Below are 18977 nucleotides of genomic sequence, written 5' to 3'. Positions count from 1 at the left end.
AGCAATACGTCTCCATTAAATATCGTTCTCTTCTCTTTAACGAATAACAATTCAGCAAGTACTGCATGTACAACTTTGCACCCAATAAAACATGCATACAATATGAGCGAATTTTAAAATCTGTGTTTTTTCACATTTCATGAGAAACGAAAAATTGTAACGGTTACCATTAAACCATTCATGTGCATGATTCTCTTCTTTCTTTTTCTTTATTTTTCATTTGGGCTCATGTTTCAATTTAATTTGAAATATGGATGTGTATTTCGATATTTATTGCGGGAAAGTGTAAATTTTAAAGTGTTGTCTGCAATGACACTTCTCGCATTGAGTGGGTTATCTTATCGTCTACATAGCGCAGTTTTTCTCAACAACGATTCCTTATTTTGTTATCGCTCCCTAAAGGGCTCAGAGACCAATTGTATAAATCATGCACGCACGAAACGTACGATCCTTAACTTAACATGGAGTTCTATATAGTTTAAGAAAAAGCCGACGGTACGTCGAATAATATTGCAGACTGAAGACGTGATTTGAGAGCATTCACTCGTATCGTGAGCGCAAGCTTTACAACCTGCAGGACAAACGGATGTATTCTATTGTTTTCTTCTCGGCTCAGCCTGCGAACCAATCAATTCGTTGAATATCAGGGCATATCGTTTCATATAGGCTTTTGTAAGAATATGCATTGTGTTTTACAAAATGCCTTTAAAAAAGAAAGAAAAAAACCTCGTTAGCTTAAGTAGGTCAGGTTAATTTCTGTTTTGTATTTAATTTAATTATATAATTGATGTCGACGTACGGAAGGCGAGATAAAAGCATTGACGGCGAAGAGAGAACATAGTGGAATCTGTTGAGTATTGATCATGTTGATATAAAAGATAGAAATCTAAATATCGGTAATTCCAAATGCATTCGTGGTATTTAGAATAAGTAAAAAATACCCATGTGGCATATTTGGATTTATAGTTTGCGGAACTGTTATTTAGTATTTGTGTACCAACATAAGCGAGGACATTATTCTATACTGTACGGACAATGTGTGGTCAGTAAAAAACACGAGGACATTTTTGATGTCCTCATATTTCCATATGTGCTCACATTTCTATATAATGTTAGAGGCAGCCTGTCACACTTGCTTCCTTGCCCTGCGGGGCCCTTTTATATTGGAACTCACATTTAAAAGCACAAACCGCGAAAGATCTACGCACAGTTATAGATACATTATGGAGACTCATGTCTCTAACCTAAAAGTAAAAATATACAATTACCTGTAACTCGAACTCAAATGGCTCACGGAGTTCATCTTTTGATAAAAATCTAGTGCAACGTTTGGATGTCAGATCCAATCAAAAACTACCTTGCGTCCTATATTCCTTTAAATAATCATCAAAATAAATGAAATATCGCAAAGCTGTAAAATCTGTTGCCATTCAGAATAAAAATTAAGACACAAGAAATTCTCAATGGCATAGATTTCGCTCAACACCCGTTCATGGCTGGGTATGTAATATAAATATGTATAATTTGTCAGTGAAGATTAAATATTCTTACATTTCTGGTCATTCACCGTGTTGACGAAAATGTATATTATAGGTCCAACAAGCACGCTTCGGGAATCTTGAATTCCAAATTAAATTGTGTACGGAATTAATTTGCACGTCATTTCATCTGTGTGGAATATTTTATCGGCTATTATAGGTGAAACTTTTCGAATTGTGATTTATGGCAATTTGAAGAATTATATTTCATAAAGTTTTTTCCGTCAATTATTTACGTTCATGTTTTATAGGATTTAGAAGTTTTTAACAGGTATCTAAGCATGGTTGAATAAATTCATCAGGATCGGTAGAGTAAACTCAGTAACCAAAGTTCTTGATATCTGATCCAGAAATTGCACTTACTTTGTGTACGTTTCAGCAACACTGTTGCCTTTGTCAACACTTGATGATGAGTGATTCCTACTGGCAACCGACGCTAGATGTATCTCCAGCGTAGGTCTTGGTGTTGCCAGTTGATTTTCCATCTGGGGATTTTCTTGAACCCAGTTCTAGAAACTCATCAAAGATGTGTGAGAGTTGATACTGTCCGTCGTCTCTGTTCATGGTGGTGCCCCTCCTCTTTCTAATTTCTATAGCCTCCTTTACCCAGCGTGTAAATCGTTCTTGTTCCGTGCCAATGATCTCAGCGTCCCCCATCCAATAACATGGTTCTTGTCGACTACGTGATCTGTTATTGCAGACTTGTTTACCGTTGTGAGAGACTCTTTTCTACCGGCTCTGGTGGTAACTGTACTGTTAACCTTCTTCACTTCTTTCCTGTGTTCGTCAAGTCGTGTACCAAATTTTCTTCCAGTTTCCCCTATGTAGGAAAGGTCACAGTTCAAACAGGGGATCTTGTAGACTGCTTGGGTCAAGTTGTTTGGATCACGTTTATCCTTCGGGTGGACCAATTCTCTGCGGAGCGTGTTGTGTGGCTTCATCGCGGTAGAGACATTGTATTTCTTCATCACTCTTGACACCCTTTCTGTAACTCCTTTGTGATGTGCCCTGAGTAATTTAATTTGATGATTTATCTTTGTTTACAAAGTTACATGAGTGATGACATTTTGGGAATTCCCTCTCAAATTGAGCAAAACAAGCTGAATCATATCTAATTTGGAATATTTGGAAACCCCTGAAAATGATGTAATGGGATTTCCCTCAGGAAGTGATGTAATGGGATTTCCCCTCATGAAGTGATGTCATGTGAAAGGTTAATGTTATAATTAAGACTTTGGAATTCCCCAGATTGAGCATAATGTGAAGGCAGTAAATGGCCCAGAATAGAATGGGGTTTTCCCAAGCTTGGTATATAATAAGAAAATGTAAACAATGATTGACAGTTGATAGTGTTGATCTGGGCTATGCTTACAGTCCAATTCCTTGAAAGAAAGGAAATTACAAACCAGAAATATTTTATGTAGTCAAAGTACTACTATTTACCAGTGTTGTCGGAGAAGATCTAGAATACGTCAAAGAACGTTATTCTTCCAAGAAAGGAAATATATTCTTCTGTCGACTTGCTGAAGTCTGGTATTTTGATTCAACGCAACTGTCAAAATAAGTGGGGACAGCTGCATCGCAGTCCTGCTTCCTGAAGATATTGTGTGAAAGGAGGAAATAGCACCAAATTTGGAGAAAGCAGCGCAAGGAGTTAAATTTGGAGAACTGCGCAAGGAGTTTAGCATAGGAGAACGGCGCAAGGAGTTTAGCATAGGAGGACGGCGCAAGGAGTTTAGTATAGGATAATTGCGCAAGGAGTTGTAAACGTGTTTGGAGAACACCATTTTCGTGTAAGGATTTTATACGCAAGGAGTTATCAATGCAAGTGTACAAAGGACTTCGCTGATTGTCGCAGGACAAGTGAATAGGGATATATTACATCAGTCGTCCAGAACATTACAAGAAATTTATGATCACCAAGAAGAAGAATGCTGGCTAAGTACAAAATAGATAAAGAGTGATTATATTTGATTAATGTATATGTGCATTTGTAGTCATTATATTGTACCAAACGAAACTTGCTTTCAATTAAAGACTTAGATTTTGTTAGCTTAAACGAACAGTGTATTTGTGTTGTGCATTCGTGTGAGTCGGGTAAAAGGTGATTTTGGCCTTGAGTCAAGTACGACTCGTAACACCTTTCACATATGGTAGAACGACCATACCACGGCTTCTGGTGCTGTCATCAGTCTTTTTAGCCGATTTCTTTGGCTTGACACTCTCCATCTGGTCTTTAACTTTTCCAAATGACCACTTTGGGTAACCGCATGTTTGCAACGCTTCCTGGATTTTCTTTTCCTCCTCAACCTTGTCCTCATCTTCCGTCACGATGGTGTTTTTCCTGTTGTATAACGTGCGAATCACCCCAAGTTTCTGATGTAATGGATGGTGCGACTGGTAGTTGAGGTATTGGTCGGTATGCGTAGGCTTGCGATATACCAACAATTTCACCGTTCCATCGTCTTTCTTCACAATTAAGGTGTCTAGAAATGGAAGCTGACCTTGCGATTCTTGTTCAAAGGTAAATTTGATGGAGCCTGACTTGTCTACTTGGTTGATGTGGTCTGTGAGTTGCTGAACACTGTCTCTTTGAATAACTTCAAGAATCTCGTCGACATATCGGAGCCATAGCTTCGGTCTACAATCAAGCGGAGCAGTAGCGATGGCCTGTTGTTCCAAGGCTTCCATAAAAATGTTGGCCGCTATCGGGCTTACGGGACTGCCCATCGCCGTACCGAAGAGCTGACGATATATTTTGCCTTTGAAAGTAAAGTAGGTGGTGGTCAATATGAACTCCAATAGATGCACGACATCCTCACTTGTTATTTTGAACCCTGTATCTCTGTTGTACTCTCTAAGCAAGCTTTCCTTCTCAAGTCTATTTTTCACAATCTCTAACACTTGGTCAATTGGCGTGTTGGTAAATAAACTAACCACATCATGTGAATTAAGAATATCTTCTTCCTCGATGACCACTTTAGCCAGATCTTCAGCTAACTGCTTGGAATTTTTCACATGATGTTGGGTATTGCCGACTAAACCACCTAGTATATCCGCCAGCCATCTAGATGTGCTGTAACCAATCGTCGCCGTGTAATCTACAATTGGACGCAGAGGGGTATTTGGCTTGTGTATTTTTGGCGTACAATATAGCCTAGGAACATTTTCGGCAGTGGGGTACAGTTGCTTATACTTAGTTTCGGTGATCTTACCTTCATTCTTTAATTTAGACAACGCAGAAACCAGTTTTCGTTTGTACTTCGCCGTCGGATCAGCTGGTAGTTCCTCGTATGTCTTCTTGTCTCCAAGCATGGTATTCACTTTTTCTTCATACTCAACTTTGTCCAACAATACCGTAGATTTTCCTTTGTCTGCTGGCAAAATAATTATATCCTCCGCTTTCTTAAGATCTTTGATGGCTTTTCTTTCTTCTTTGGTGACATTCTGCTCCGGCACTTTTGATGATTTTAAAGTGTTCGCTATTTTTGCACGAAGTTGAATTCCATCGGCCAGCGGTAGGTGTTTACAGGCTAATTCAGTCGCCAACACAAATTCCTCCGCGGGTATCTTAGACGGTGAAATAGCATAATTAAGGCCCTTTGTTAGCACGCTGGTTTGTGCCGCATTCAGTTTGTATTTTGATAGATTTACAACATGACCTTTCCTACATAGGGGAAACTGGAAGAAAATTTGGTACACGACTTGACGAACACAGGAAAGAAGTGGAGAAGGTTAACAGTACAGTTACCACCAGAGCCGGTAGAAAAGAGTCTCTCACAACGGTAAACAAGTCTGCAATAACAGATCACGTAGTCGACAAGAACCATGTTATTGGATGGGGGGACGCTGAGATCATTGGCACGGAACAAGAACGATTTACACGCTGGATAAAGGAGGCTATAGAAATTAGAAAGAGGAGGGGCACCACCATGAACAGAGACGACGGACAGTATCAACTCTCACACATCTTTGATGAGTTTCTAGAACTGGGTTCAAGAAAATCCCCAGATGGAAAATCAACTGGCAACACCAAGACCTACGCTGGAGATACATCTAGCGTCGGTTGCCAGTAGGAATCACTCATCATCAAGTGTTGACAAAGGCAACAGTGTTGCTGAAACGTACACAAAGTAAGTGCAATTTCTGGATCAGATATCAAGAACTTTGGTTACTGAGGTATCTAAGCAATGTACATGTACACTTAATTTCAATATTGGTACGACCAGGGTTCAAATTATTTACAGCTTTTAAATACTCTTTGGTCCGTATGTACAAAACAGGTTAGACCATGTCTAACTTTAGAGTTATCATTCCCAACCCAAAGCTATCATCATTTTAAGTTGTTGTTCTATAATGAGAAACATTTGGTAAAATTAGAACGCAAATGATGTATAAAAGTGCATGCATCAGATATTGCATAAACATTCGCGAGTAATTCTAGCCATTCAATGTCGGTGTTTGAGTTCAAACAAGTCTCTACTAGTCCCACTATTTAAAGCTTTAAACTTAATGCAAGGAAGTTTTCATTAATTTTTGCAGTAATAAGAATTCTAGCAAAATGGGTACTTTGCGTATTATGTTCCATTATTGTCTTAAAATAACGATTACGTCATTCATGAAAAACATTCTAGAAACACCGATGACAATATATATCATGCGCAGTTTGCTATAAAGCTTTACGTTCGTTTTTTACATATTTTCTTTTATGACAAATATGGGTCGCTAGTCAGCAGTCAATTTTCCCTATAGTGACATTTTGCATTTTGATATCTTAAAACTGCCGATGGCACGCACATCTTCTTGATTAAAGGTGCGAGAAAATGACTTTTTGCGTTGAGGCGTTGTCTGGCATGTTCACGCTGCATTGCACTATCCAGATATGCCGAACGTTTAAGAATCGCCGTAAAATAATCTGATAATGATTATTATAATAGCAAAAACAGTCGCATCACATTCATAAAGCCTCACGGTGTTCTGTTTATCATACATCAAATCAATTTAGACAAAACATGGAAAGAGACGAAATCGAAAATTATGGATGAAAGTGGAAACGTTATGTTCTATACATAACTACTTAATATTAGTACTTCAAGACAAGTTGTACAGTGTTTAATATCATCACGTTAGTAGAAAGACATCTGGCTGTATAACAAAGTGGCAAATTGGACATTTCAAGGACATAATGATCGAGGGAAATCAGAAATAGCAACATTAGACTTATTTCCCTTGATCTTGTCACAAATAAAGAATTCCCTTTGTAAACTAAAGCTGTCGAGAAGAATAATGGTTAGGTCATAGTAGAACATGTAACATAATGTGTTTAGTGACCATTCCAATTGGTTACACAGCAAACACAAAACGTTTTCGACATCCTTCGCAAAAGGTTATAAAAGGTTGTCAGAAAACGTTTAAAAGTCGGGTTTTATAAAGATAATTTTAAGAGTATAAAACGTTTTCATAACCTTAAAAAACATTTTTTGATAATCTACTGCTCAGCAAACAAAAATGTTTTACAGAAAACGTGTACATGTCGGATTATATAAAGGGTATAAAAACGTTTTAATAACATTCCAAAAACATTCTTGAAAACTTGATACAAAACATTCTAAACAAAATGTTATTTTGGGGTTGAAAAAATATATTGCGAAAAATGTTTGCCCAAAATATTTTCAATAACGTTTTAAAAACGTTTTCATGACCTTAATATAACCCGAAATTTAAATGTTATTAAAAGGTTAAAAAAAACCCACATTTTAAGAACATTTCTGTGTTTACTGGGTTCAAATATTTTAACATAATGTTATTTAAGTATTGACACATATTTGGCAAAAACATTTTTGAAAACATTTAAAAATATTGTTGTAGTGTGTTTTCATACAAAACGTTTTAAAACGTTATCATGACCTTTATATAACCCGACATTTTAATGTTATTAAAACGTTTTTGTGTTTGCTGGGTAGTTGCCTGACGAGACGTTAAAAAGTTGCAAATAAAGTAAATGTTAATATTATATAGATTCAATTCCAAAAATACTGTTTACAACTACTGGATGACTAAGAACATAAAGTGTTTAGTAATAATCAAAGTAGAGTCAAGCAATGACCTTAAAAGTATTGCTTCTCATACATACTCTATAACATTAAAGCTGAATTATAAAATTTCATTTGTAAGTGAGTTGTACTCTGCCAAGAGATGATGCTATTGTCATTAGAGAACAATTAGATGCATCTCTTTTGAAATTATTTTTATTCTTTCAAATTCTTTTTAATTCGCTGTTTATGTTACCAGAGCAATATCATGAAGAATAACCTTAATTTAACGTCAAATTGGTGTACAGTCATTCCATATTAAAGTTATGCTTGTTTTTCCTGTGACCACTGATGTCGCCCAAAAACTGAAACAAAATACTCTTTAACCATTCCTTTTATTGTGTGACAAGAATTGAAATTACAGTATCACGGATAACCAAAAGGACATTATTAGTATAGATTTAATTTCATTGGTCTTAAAAACAAGGAAAATGTTGACTTGTTACGTAACAAATAGTTCGTTGTTCAAGACAGTGAAGCAATATCAATCGTCATTAAGGACATATTACATGGTGTACACATAATATGAGTACTTATTTGGTTAAATATGAAATCGTCTTCTGAATATAGAATTCAGACATTAAACGCGATCAACTCTATGTGCTGCCATGTGCTTTTCATTACCGATATCCTTACTGATAATGTTATTATATATTATTGTGACCACATGGGCGTCAATCCTGCGAGAGGGGCTGAGGGACATGTCCTCCCCACCTTTTGGGAAAAACAGCCACATTTTAGCTTTTAATAATATAGGCCTAACTAGTTTGCTTCCGTCCATGATTAGCGATGACAAAATTGTATTTCAATACATAAGATATCTTAAATAAAAATAAACTACAAAAGGCAGCCTTTGTATGTATTGCGATTTGCATCTGAACTTTTCATGTTTACCCAGAATACAGCCAGTACAGCGACAAGGTCGTCTATTGGAAACATTGATTGTAATATGATACACACAACGCATATATGGTACTTAAAGAGCCCGCTTTATTCTTTCTCTCTCCGATGTAAATCATCTTCTTCATCATATTCTGCTCATGACGCTTTTAGGGAATTGTATACAGTCTAGTCTCGTTGTTCTAAATGCAACTTATTATTATGATATCGTTGTAACCACGGTAACAATATGTGCCGTAATTTTAGGGAGACTTCCAGCATCAAAGTTGTAGGACCTGTTCCATTAAAAAATGTCACGTAGAAATACTTAAACGGCCTGTAAAAATAATGGACAAATTTACATATTCATACGAAAAGTTGCGTAGTTTTACAAAACAGTTTTGGCAATTTTGCTGGCGAAAATTTCCCGTTCCCGCCAATTGCTGCACTTCTTTTTAAAATGTTTGTTTTGTTAACTGTTTTGCTTCATTTTAAATTGATCGAGCTGCAGTCTTCGTTATTAATGATCCAATTGAGGCAAAGTTATAAATAATAACGTAAATGTAGAACACATATAGTTTTTGATTGTTGATGCCATCAAAGTTTGAGCAAGGCGAACATCAAGTATTATTTCATGAATGTGTGTGACAAAAACTAATTCTGATTAGGAATATCAGCTTTGACAAAATTGGAGCACAGACACTAGAAAATTGAATTATCATTAAGTTTGCTTGAATACTTGATAAGATCATTTGAAACCTGTGCGCAATAAAATGATGTATGTATGGCCTGACCTCGTTTCTAATAGATATATTTCTACACTCATGATTCTATCGCAGTGTATAAAATACAAATACTTGCTTCCCTCACGTTGGGTTCACAAAATCAACATTCTTAAGAGGGTACTACACCCCTGGCCAATTTTGTGGCTATATTTGCATTTTTCTCAAAAATTATAGCGCATTGGTGGTAAGTAAGATATTTATATTGGTCAAGGACTACAACTACTGCACTTAAAATTCAGCAACTCAAGGCAAGTAGTTATTGATTAATTGATCAAATATTGGTTTTCCCTCATTTTTGACTGTAACTCCACAACTGTTGTCTGTGCTGAAATAAAATTTCCAGTGCAGTAGTTGTAGTGCTTGCCCCTATAATATACATATCTTACTTGTCACCAATGCGGTATAATTTTTGAGAAAAATGCAAAAATAGGCACAAAATTGGCCAGGGGTGTAGTACCCCTTAATATTATGAACACGTATACGTACTATATATTATTATTATTATTAAAGTCAAGTGTCTAAAAATTGGTACAGCAAATGAAAATAAGTATGAAAAGTACACGCAGGCCCGGAAAGAAAATGTTATTATCAAATTTAAGCACACTCGATCAAACGAAGTCACAGTAATAATAGAGTTTCATTCATTTGATTTCAAGTGATACAAATGTCTGCAATGTATGCATTTGTTTGTTTATTTGCTAACCAAAACGCATGAAACAAACATGAAACGTGTTTCATCTACAACGTAAGCAGGTTACTTTCAATAATTAGGGACGCGCCATTAGACTTCAAGGGGGTGTTTAGGAAGTTTTGAAAAAAAAAACTTCTCCCACTACATGAGCAAAATAAAACCCTCCCAGCCAACACTAAAAAAATCTTTCCCCACCTAACTGTGTATAAATGAATGAAATTAAAAAAAAAAACCTTCGCCGAAATTTGTTCCCCGGCCACAACTTCCTAACCCCCCCCCCTTGAAGTCTAATGGTGCGTCCCTTAAGCGTGTTCCTATGAATGGCTTTCGGATCAGGCAGGATTCAATACACTCAGGTCGAAATCCAAAATTCTGAGCAAATTAAGGAGCAAAATAAGAAACAATGTAATAAGGAAAATAAGGAAAATGGTTTTCTAACACGATATAGGGTATCATATGAAAGCCCCAGTCAAGCAAACTGCACAAAAAGGGGTCCCGTTTCACAAGTGTATTTTGTTTCCTTACAAACAAAAATATTATTTTGTTTTTCTTGTGACCCATGGGCACAAGTGTAATCTTAGTAAAATTTTACGAATGCAAACTTTGACAATAAGTAATTGAAAGCCATCTCAACTAAATGTCCTTTAAGAATGAACATAACATTTATAGCATGTTAAACAACGTCCTAGTAAAACATCGCAATACTGCCATCACATGATATCAAGTACGTTACTCAATATCATTTCCATATATTTCCGATTTTCGCATATAGACGAATCTAAATTCACGCATTCCTACACCTGACTAGCAGCCTTTAGTTGGGTAGCCGTCGGCTACAATGCACTCAAAATGTGAAATGATTCGTCCTTGGCGGAAATTTTAAACTGCATTCCATCACCCGTTTTACACCTTAATACATAATAATCGGATTAACTTCACGCGGTATCTATGCACTGATGTACTTGCGAACAAAAGGACTATGTATGAATAGATGCGATGGGATTACCTGCGGAATTATCTCTATTATATATATTATTCTATTAACCCTCCTCGTCCTTGCATCTTCTTTAGGTGTTAGACGGCTTTTATTTGCACAATTGGACGCTCAAAACACCAGGTTGGTGCTAGCGGCTACCCAAAGATGTCTGACCAAATCCTGACCATGACTTGGCTCGTTGGATTCGTCTATAGCACGGTTTGTAGTTCCTTTACATGATATTTACCTAGCGGTAATTGTTGATTTTTTTTCACGTGAAAAATACAAGGTAAACATAGATGATGTGATTACGTGATAAGAACTGCTTTGATCTGGAATAATATATAGTTTTAAAATTAAAAATGTAACCCAACCAACTCATGTTGAAATAGAAAAGAGTGCCATAAAGAATCATATTAATTGGAACAAAACATTTAATTCACATAAACCTTGAATACAATTATTGAATTGTTAGTTTTAGGGGTTGTGCAAAAATAACAGCCCTGTGGAGGGTGAAGTGGTACCCTTTTTTGGTCAAGCAAGAGGGGGAGGGGGGTAGCAAAATTTGGCACTTCCAAAGCAGGATGGGCACGCAATTTTGGCACACATTTACTGGGCACCTTTGAAAAAACTTTGTAAAAAGGCTTAGGAAAAGAGTACAGGAACATTAAAATATGCAATTTCCTGCTCGCTACGATCGCATGATATAGACCAATAAGCTTTGCAAATTGGTTTCCCAATTTTTACTCTTCCCCGGCTCAAGTCAAGTCAAGTCAAGACAAGTTAAACCTTATTAATCCATTTCTGGAAATTACATGCACAAGAGATCATAAATAAACTACATTATTGCCACAACTCCTTGTCATCTAATCTGACATTTCTTTATCTGTACAATTCTTCTACAACCCAGCACAATTGCACTTCGGTGTATGTACCACAGAAATTGAGAGCATGCTACAGCCAAACCCATATCAATCGCGGCACAATCATCCCGAATCCTATAAGGCGATAAATAGCAATAAAGACTGCTACAAACAATCCTACTTTCAGATACCAACAATTGAAGTTCAATACGCTGTCATCTTCAAAGCTGCTCTGTTGGAACACCTCGGGCAAGACTATACCCATGCGAACACCAATTCCTACACTCTTGGTTCCAGAAGGGAGCGTTGTGTAGTACTTATTACATATTTAGCTACAGATAGAGGGATAAAATTACGTTTGTGATTCTTAATATTAAGCCTTTGTGGCATATATATCAGAAATTAAAATGAAATCTGATACCCTTATCCTAACCTTAATTATAATCCTAAATTTAAAATTAAACATTAACACGAATTCTAACCCTAAAAGCACTGGGCAAATCTAATAGGTAAACAGAGATTTATTGTACACGGTAACCACATTATCTGGCACCATTAGGACCTATTAATATCATAATGGTTGTATATTGATAGTTTCAATTTAATGAAAACATTTAATATTGACAATCTCTTGGATGTATAGCAACGCCGAAACCGCTCGTTAATAGCCTCTACTCGTGAGGTGAATGTTATGTTGTATTCGAGAAGTCAAAGACCTCAATATACGCTTTAGTTTATGGTGAATATCTTTCTTTCCTTATGGCTAAAAACAGGCCTGCGATTATACACGCCTAACCTTGGACGTCCAGGATTGCATCTGAACAACCAAGATTGTATCTTGTCCAAGGTTAAATGTCCAAGGTTAGATGTATAGTAGCATCATGAACATAACTAATCTTCTGTCTTGTTTTGAGCCTCATGGCCATCCGTATTTTTATATATCTATCTATTCCCCCATGATAGCGCTGGCCGGACAGTCATTCTAAGCACGTGATAAAAACAACAGTTGTATTCACAATATGAAATTCACGATGTGCGATGAAATGTAGAATTATTAGTCCGACTCTCTCGATCACGCTAATCAAAAGTGTGCTCTGTTTATGTCAATGTCGTAAAGAAAAGAGAAAATTCCTAAAGCTGAATAAAACACAATGACGATGCCTGCATGGCGAATGTTCGTGAGTAGAATAATTTGTACGAGCTTTACATTCTACCTGGATGTTACAAGAGAAAGTGAAAAAGATTAAAAACTATTATAATGTTAACATTGGCAAAAATATATAATGACTGTAAATTTAATTTTCTGTAGCTTTTGGTCCAATAATCCAGGTATAAATTAAATAGAAAGCTTGGACAGATGGCTTATGGTCGTTCTCATACTTTTTGGGGTCAACCCTCATCCTACGAGGATAGTACATGTATATCTCCCTAATACAGTAAAAGGTTTTTCAAACGGCAATAGCGGCATACTAAAACACTTCGTCGGCAGAGTGCTACACTATCGTAAGTGCAGTTTGGACAGTTTTACAGGAGAAGCATTTTTGTGTTTAGCGTAGCCGTTTGTTTCCAAGTAGCCATAAAATGACATGGGAATGTAAAGCAATTTGATTTTAATAATATAAACTATATAAATGGTGTTAAAGTTAATAAATCGATGAATTATTTACTGATTTAGATGTCGTAAGTGCCACATACGATAGTGTTACACTCAAATAGAAATGAGTGTAGAGTGCAACACTATCGTATGTGCCACATACGATAGTGTTGCACTCAAATATAAATAAGTGTAGAGTGCAACACAATCGTATGTGCCACATACGATAGTGTAGCATTCATTGCTAAATTAGGATATGCGTAATATCGGCTCAAATATCCAATGTTTTGTCATTTTATGTTTCTTAACAAGTGTTAATTTATTTTGGCACATAATATTTACAATAGCAAGACACCTTTTGCCGTAATGTTATCTCTCAAGATTTATTACTGAATCTAAAACTAAAAACACCGGCTTTATCGTCTCTATTACCAGTCGTGGGAACTATGAACTTAGCCAGCATGATGACAACGCATACAGCCGTCAGCGTCACAGCCAGTGATGTGTTAGAGACTGTTTTGCACTTACGATGGTGTAGCATTCCGTGATTTTGCTGTTTAGGCCCAATAAAGTAGCGTATGTGGCACATACGATGGTCTTGCAGCAAATGAAAAACAAAATTAGCGTGCAACACTATCGTAAGTGGCACATACGATAGTCTTGCATGCAATAACTAAAATTGCATTGCACTTACGATATTTTATTTTATTAATTAAAAATAATAAAGCAATTTTGAAACTTAAAACCTGGTTTAAAATGTGCGTTTTTATATGGCTTTTCATAATTCGTCAAAATCTCATTTTGGCCAAAAATGTCACTTACGATAGTGTAGCACTCTGGCGACGACTTATGTTTACATCCAAATAACTTTTAGTGACATGCAACACAATGAACATGTCATAAATAATCTGAGGTACAGATGCTTGCAGACACTTTTTTTGAAGAGTTTGATTATTGAAACTGAAAAAAAATTATAATGCCCATTCTTTTGTAAATTTTGTTGTATTTTTAATGAATAATAAAGTATGATTGAATGAATATTACATTCTGTAGTCGACAACACCAGCTAAACCAAACGTGTATTTCTATATTTCTTTACATGTAAATGAAAGATCATTTTAGTAATAATAAAACAGGCAAGAAGATTCGGAAACAACATTCCGATTGTGTAATACAAATTAGCAAAGGAAGCAACGCGAAACTTACACATTAGCAAAGGAAGTAACGCGAAACTATCATTCGAGAAATTCTATTTTAAGCTTATTTTGCTTAAAAGCACTTTGACAGTTTCGCTATAAACGTCTAAACAAATCGACGGTTCAATGTGAAGGAACTTTGCATCCCCTCGTGTACTTGACCTTTACCTAACAGACTTGTTGCCCTTTACAAAAATTGCACTCTTCTCTGGTATTGTTTATTTGAATTGCGACGTGTTTAGAATTTGTAATTTTGTAGTTACTTTGCACCACAATTAACCTGCGGTATTAATATTGTATTTTTACAGACAAGGTAAATAAAAAGTAACTAACCCCCTTAAATAATGGCCATTATTCAAAAACGGGCTATTGTATTACAAATCTGTAAAATTTGTTAGAAGCAGAATTTATTTATGCGAATTTTGACACCTCATTTGATACGACAGCCTAGAAATTAATAAAACACCGGTCAATTTAATGTAGTGAGGTCCAGATTTGAAAGTTGCACTTATAACAATACAAAAAACACTCAGATATCATTACACACATTGTCATTTTCAGTTTTAAACTCATGTGATTTAATGGTTTTTACTAATGTCTCTTGTAACTGTTGTTGTAAGTTCACTTTCATATCAGTTAATATCGGGTGCCAAGTACCTCCGCCTCATACTGTTTACAAGACGTCTGATGCGTCCCTGGTCTATTGCTGCCCATACCCATCTCAGAATTTGTTCAAGTCCAATCAAACTTGTTGTTGGCTTGATACTCTTGTCTACCCGGTACTTTAAATGTCCCCACAAATGCTCCATCGGGTTCAGGCCATAACATACGACTGATGCCTTCTTGTTCCAGAAACTGGTTGGTTAGCCTAGCTCTATGTGGAGTTGCATTATCCTCCATCAAGATGAAGTCTCTTGTAACCTTGGCATGTTCAAAAGGTGAGATGTTACGAAGATGACCAGCCTTACCTGATCTAACTTATCCGTTGAAATGGACAACTTGGCGGGGCATTTAAAAATTTGTTAACTCTTTATGTTTCAAATAAGTAATTAAGTGGATTAAGTGAATATTGACCAACGATAAGAATAATGACAATTGATATTGATTTTCCCGACATTTTGACCCCCAAATGCATGAGACAAAACGAACATTCCCATGAGAGCCGAGCAGATTTCCTTCCATTATACTGAATACATATCAATAGAACTTACTGCAACTTTCAAATCTTGGGTTACACTAATTTAAATGTACGCTGCGGTGTCGATATTTATACAATTCCGCTTCCAACGCATTTTACAGATTTGCAATACAATCGTCCGTTTTTGAATAATGACAATTATTTAAGGGGGGTTAATTACTTTTTTTGAGATGTGTATTTCACGTCTACCAACAAGTACGCGATGTTTTTCAACTATATCAATTTTATATGGTATATGTTCTTGTTTTTGCAATAATTCGGTATACAAGTTCCAAATGTGTTAAAATTTCAAAATGTCGTGTCATACATCGACAAAAATAAAAGCTATCTTCTGTAGACAGCAGCAAATTAATTCAATCCAGCTATTTCGTAAAAGGATGTATTATATCATAATGACGTATGCGTCTTGTATGAATTTCCTTTAAAATAATAAGACAGCGTAAATATCAAAGGATAACGTTTCCTGGTACGATCAACAGAATCGTGATAACAGCTTTACTGGGAATGGTATTATATCTAAGTATAGTATACGAAAAACCCACAGGACCTTAACGCGCGTAACGATACGGTTGAGATATCAAAACAAGCATGAAAACCTCTCAATTCCGGGGTCTGTATGCTAATATTGTCACGCTGATCAATTCCCTCATGAACGTTGCTAAAACGGTCTAGTAGTGTAATAGGTATTTCTCATATCCGATGCATATAGCTCCAAGGTGGAATGCGGCATGATGCACTCAGTCGTCGTTGGTTCTCTCGCTAATGAGAGAGCTTACATAAACAACGCATACTGCAGTTACTGTCCGTTTTCCTATACACAATACACAGTGCTCTTTCCCATTGACGCGTGACCTCTACAAATAGCCCTACGTTAAAAGTATGGGGATATGCCTAGTTAACGTCGCTGTGTGAAAATAACCGGCCAATATTAAAAGTACTCTTCTAAAGTTCTAGAAAATATAGTTTTGTAACATGTCCTAAATTTTTAGCTAATTTAGATGTTTGGAAATATGCGTACTTTGGTGTTTTAGTTAATGTTATAGGTAATAGTACATTGCCTAGTTAACGTCGCTGTGTGAAAAATAACCGGCCAATATTAAAAGTACTCTTCTAAAATTCTAGACAATATAGTTTTGTAACATGTCCTAAATTTTTAGCTAATTTAGATGTTTGGAAATATGCGTACTTTGGTGTTTTAGTTAATGTTATAGGTAATAGTACATTGCCTAGTTAACGTCGCTGTGGGAAAAAGAACCGGCCAATATTAAAAGTACTCTTCTAAAATTCTAGACAATATAGTTTTGTAACATGTCCTAAATTTTTAGCTAATTTAGGTGTTTGGAGAGGGTCGCACTTTTGTGTTTTAGGAAGGATATGTAAACGACAGATAACACCAAAAATATGAAGAAATTATTTCCAAACCGTGTTAAGTCAACAATCATTATGTTGCTCATTTTCAAGAATGCTGGTTTACAAAAAGCAGGCCATTGTCTCATTTCGTGAACAAAGGTACACATACCATTGTTTCCTTTCGTTTCCTTTATTATCGGTTACCAAACTGAAGCTATAATACCAGCTTTATTGCGATATCGCACATGAAAACAGACACATGTGCACAACCAGAGAAGATCCGATTTAATCAGTTGAGCTGTTTCAATGAGTGTTATCTTGGTTTAATAGCTTTTAATGGGGTTTAAGTCCTGCAAAGGTCGAGATGAATTCTACTGTAGACATGACTGCATCATGGATATGTGGCAACGCTCTAAGACGGTGTACCAGACGATAGTTCAGACTTATTAAAGGCGGTGTTTATATTAAATGTTTTTAATGTGCCGTTTCAAAAGAAAATGGGTAATTCAGAATTGTAAATCTTAGCGGTATACCAGAGAAAATAACTCTGCTTCGAATGAATGATTATTAATTAAATGTTTCTTGCGATATTAATATTTTCTCCCGCTATTTTTTGCAAAGCAAAGCTTAATACACGACCTAAATCCATATCACAAGAAACATCCATCAGCGAACATGAGATTAAATAAATTTCGCCAATATCTCTGTAATTGTAGAGAACACTAGCACATACACGCCGGCATGTGCCGGCCCGGGTATTTAAATTATTCAGTTCAATTATGCAAGGTATGTATATATATATATATATATTTTAAATGCACGATTACGATTTCCTTTTTGTTGTCTGTCTTACCAAAAAAAATAATGATATTAGAATTATAATGATTTGCAAAAACTGTCTGGATCCAAAACTTTGTTAGTATAATCACATATTCAGTACATTATAGTAAAACACAGCTATCCGGGTAGTTGCAGCAATATAAATGATGGCAAATCAAATTCAGTAGACGAAGATAAATGTTCTACTCTAGAATTGGCTATTACAGTCAAAAAGGCATGCCAGTAGCAAGTTAAAGTCCCATTTTGTGATCCCATCGCAAGTGTAAAACAAAATTCAAATTCAAATTGTCATTTGGTATTTTCGAATCGAAAAATTTGGCAAACAATGAAAAAAAACCCAGCAGTATTGAAGAAGTTGAAGCCACATTCAAATACATGTAGCTAATTTATATACTGTCAGTATTCATGTAAATTGCCTTATTTTGTCTTAAATACACGGCTTTCGGTTGAACCACTAGCAGGCTGTATTAGCACATCTGTGACAATGACAGAGGTACCAAAATCTGAATTTGATGAGTTTTTACGATCGTCCGGATGAGCAAATCACTGAATGGGAATTTACGTTATTGTAAACCAAAGAGGCGTTAGTAGACAGCAGCAATGCTATCATCAGTAGACAACAGCAGGTATCTCCTTAAAAAGGAGCAATCCGAAAAGTAATTACAAAATATTATTTAGCAGCCACGTATTATCACTTCAATATACACTTCAAAATCAGTGAAAGATTAATATATTTCACTGCGCCATCGAAAATGAAAAATTATGATTTTTACTTCTATTGTGTATACATGTAAATGTTGTCTGCAGAATCAAGACAAACAGTTTAATCGTATTATTTGCAGCAGAAATTAAAATCGTTTCTGCAAAGCTGCAATTAAGACCGAAAAATTGATATTATAACAAACAACATTAACAATATTTCAGTTAATGAAAAATTGTTTTCAATAATTTTATATTATTATATGATAATCCTAA

The 18977-nt window shown here is 35.8% G+C and overlaps 1 protein-coding gene across 1 annotated transcript; it reads right to left on the bottom strand.

Annotated features, from left to right (window-relative positions):
• Positions 1-1821: 1821 nt before the first annotated feature.
• Positions 1822-15514, bottom strand: LOC140170919 (uncharacterized). The gene is made up of 3 exons (XM_072194118.1): positions 15363-15514; positions 3680-5205; positions 1822-2532 (listed from the first exon to the last, which is right to left on the bottom strand). Exons 1-3 carry the CDS (start codon positions 15512-15514, stop codon positions 2141-2143), a joined length of 2070 nt encoding a protein of 689 aa, XP_072050219.1. The 3' UTR covers positions 1822-2140.
• Between the last annotated feature and the right edge of the window lie 3463 nt (positions 15515-18977).

Source organism: Amphiura filiformis, chromosome 15, assembly GCF_039555335.1.
Source record: "Amphiura filiformis chromosome 15, Afil_fr2py, whole genome shotgun sequence".
NCBI classification, from domain to species: domain Eukaryota; kingdom Metazoa; phylum Echinodermata; class Ophiuroidea; order Amphilepidida; family Amphiuridae; genus Amphiura; species Amphiura filiformis.
This window is presented reverse-complemented; position numbering and strand designations above follow the sequence as displayed.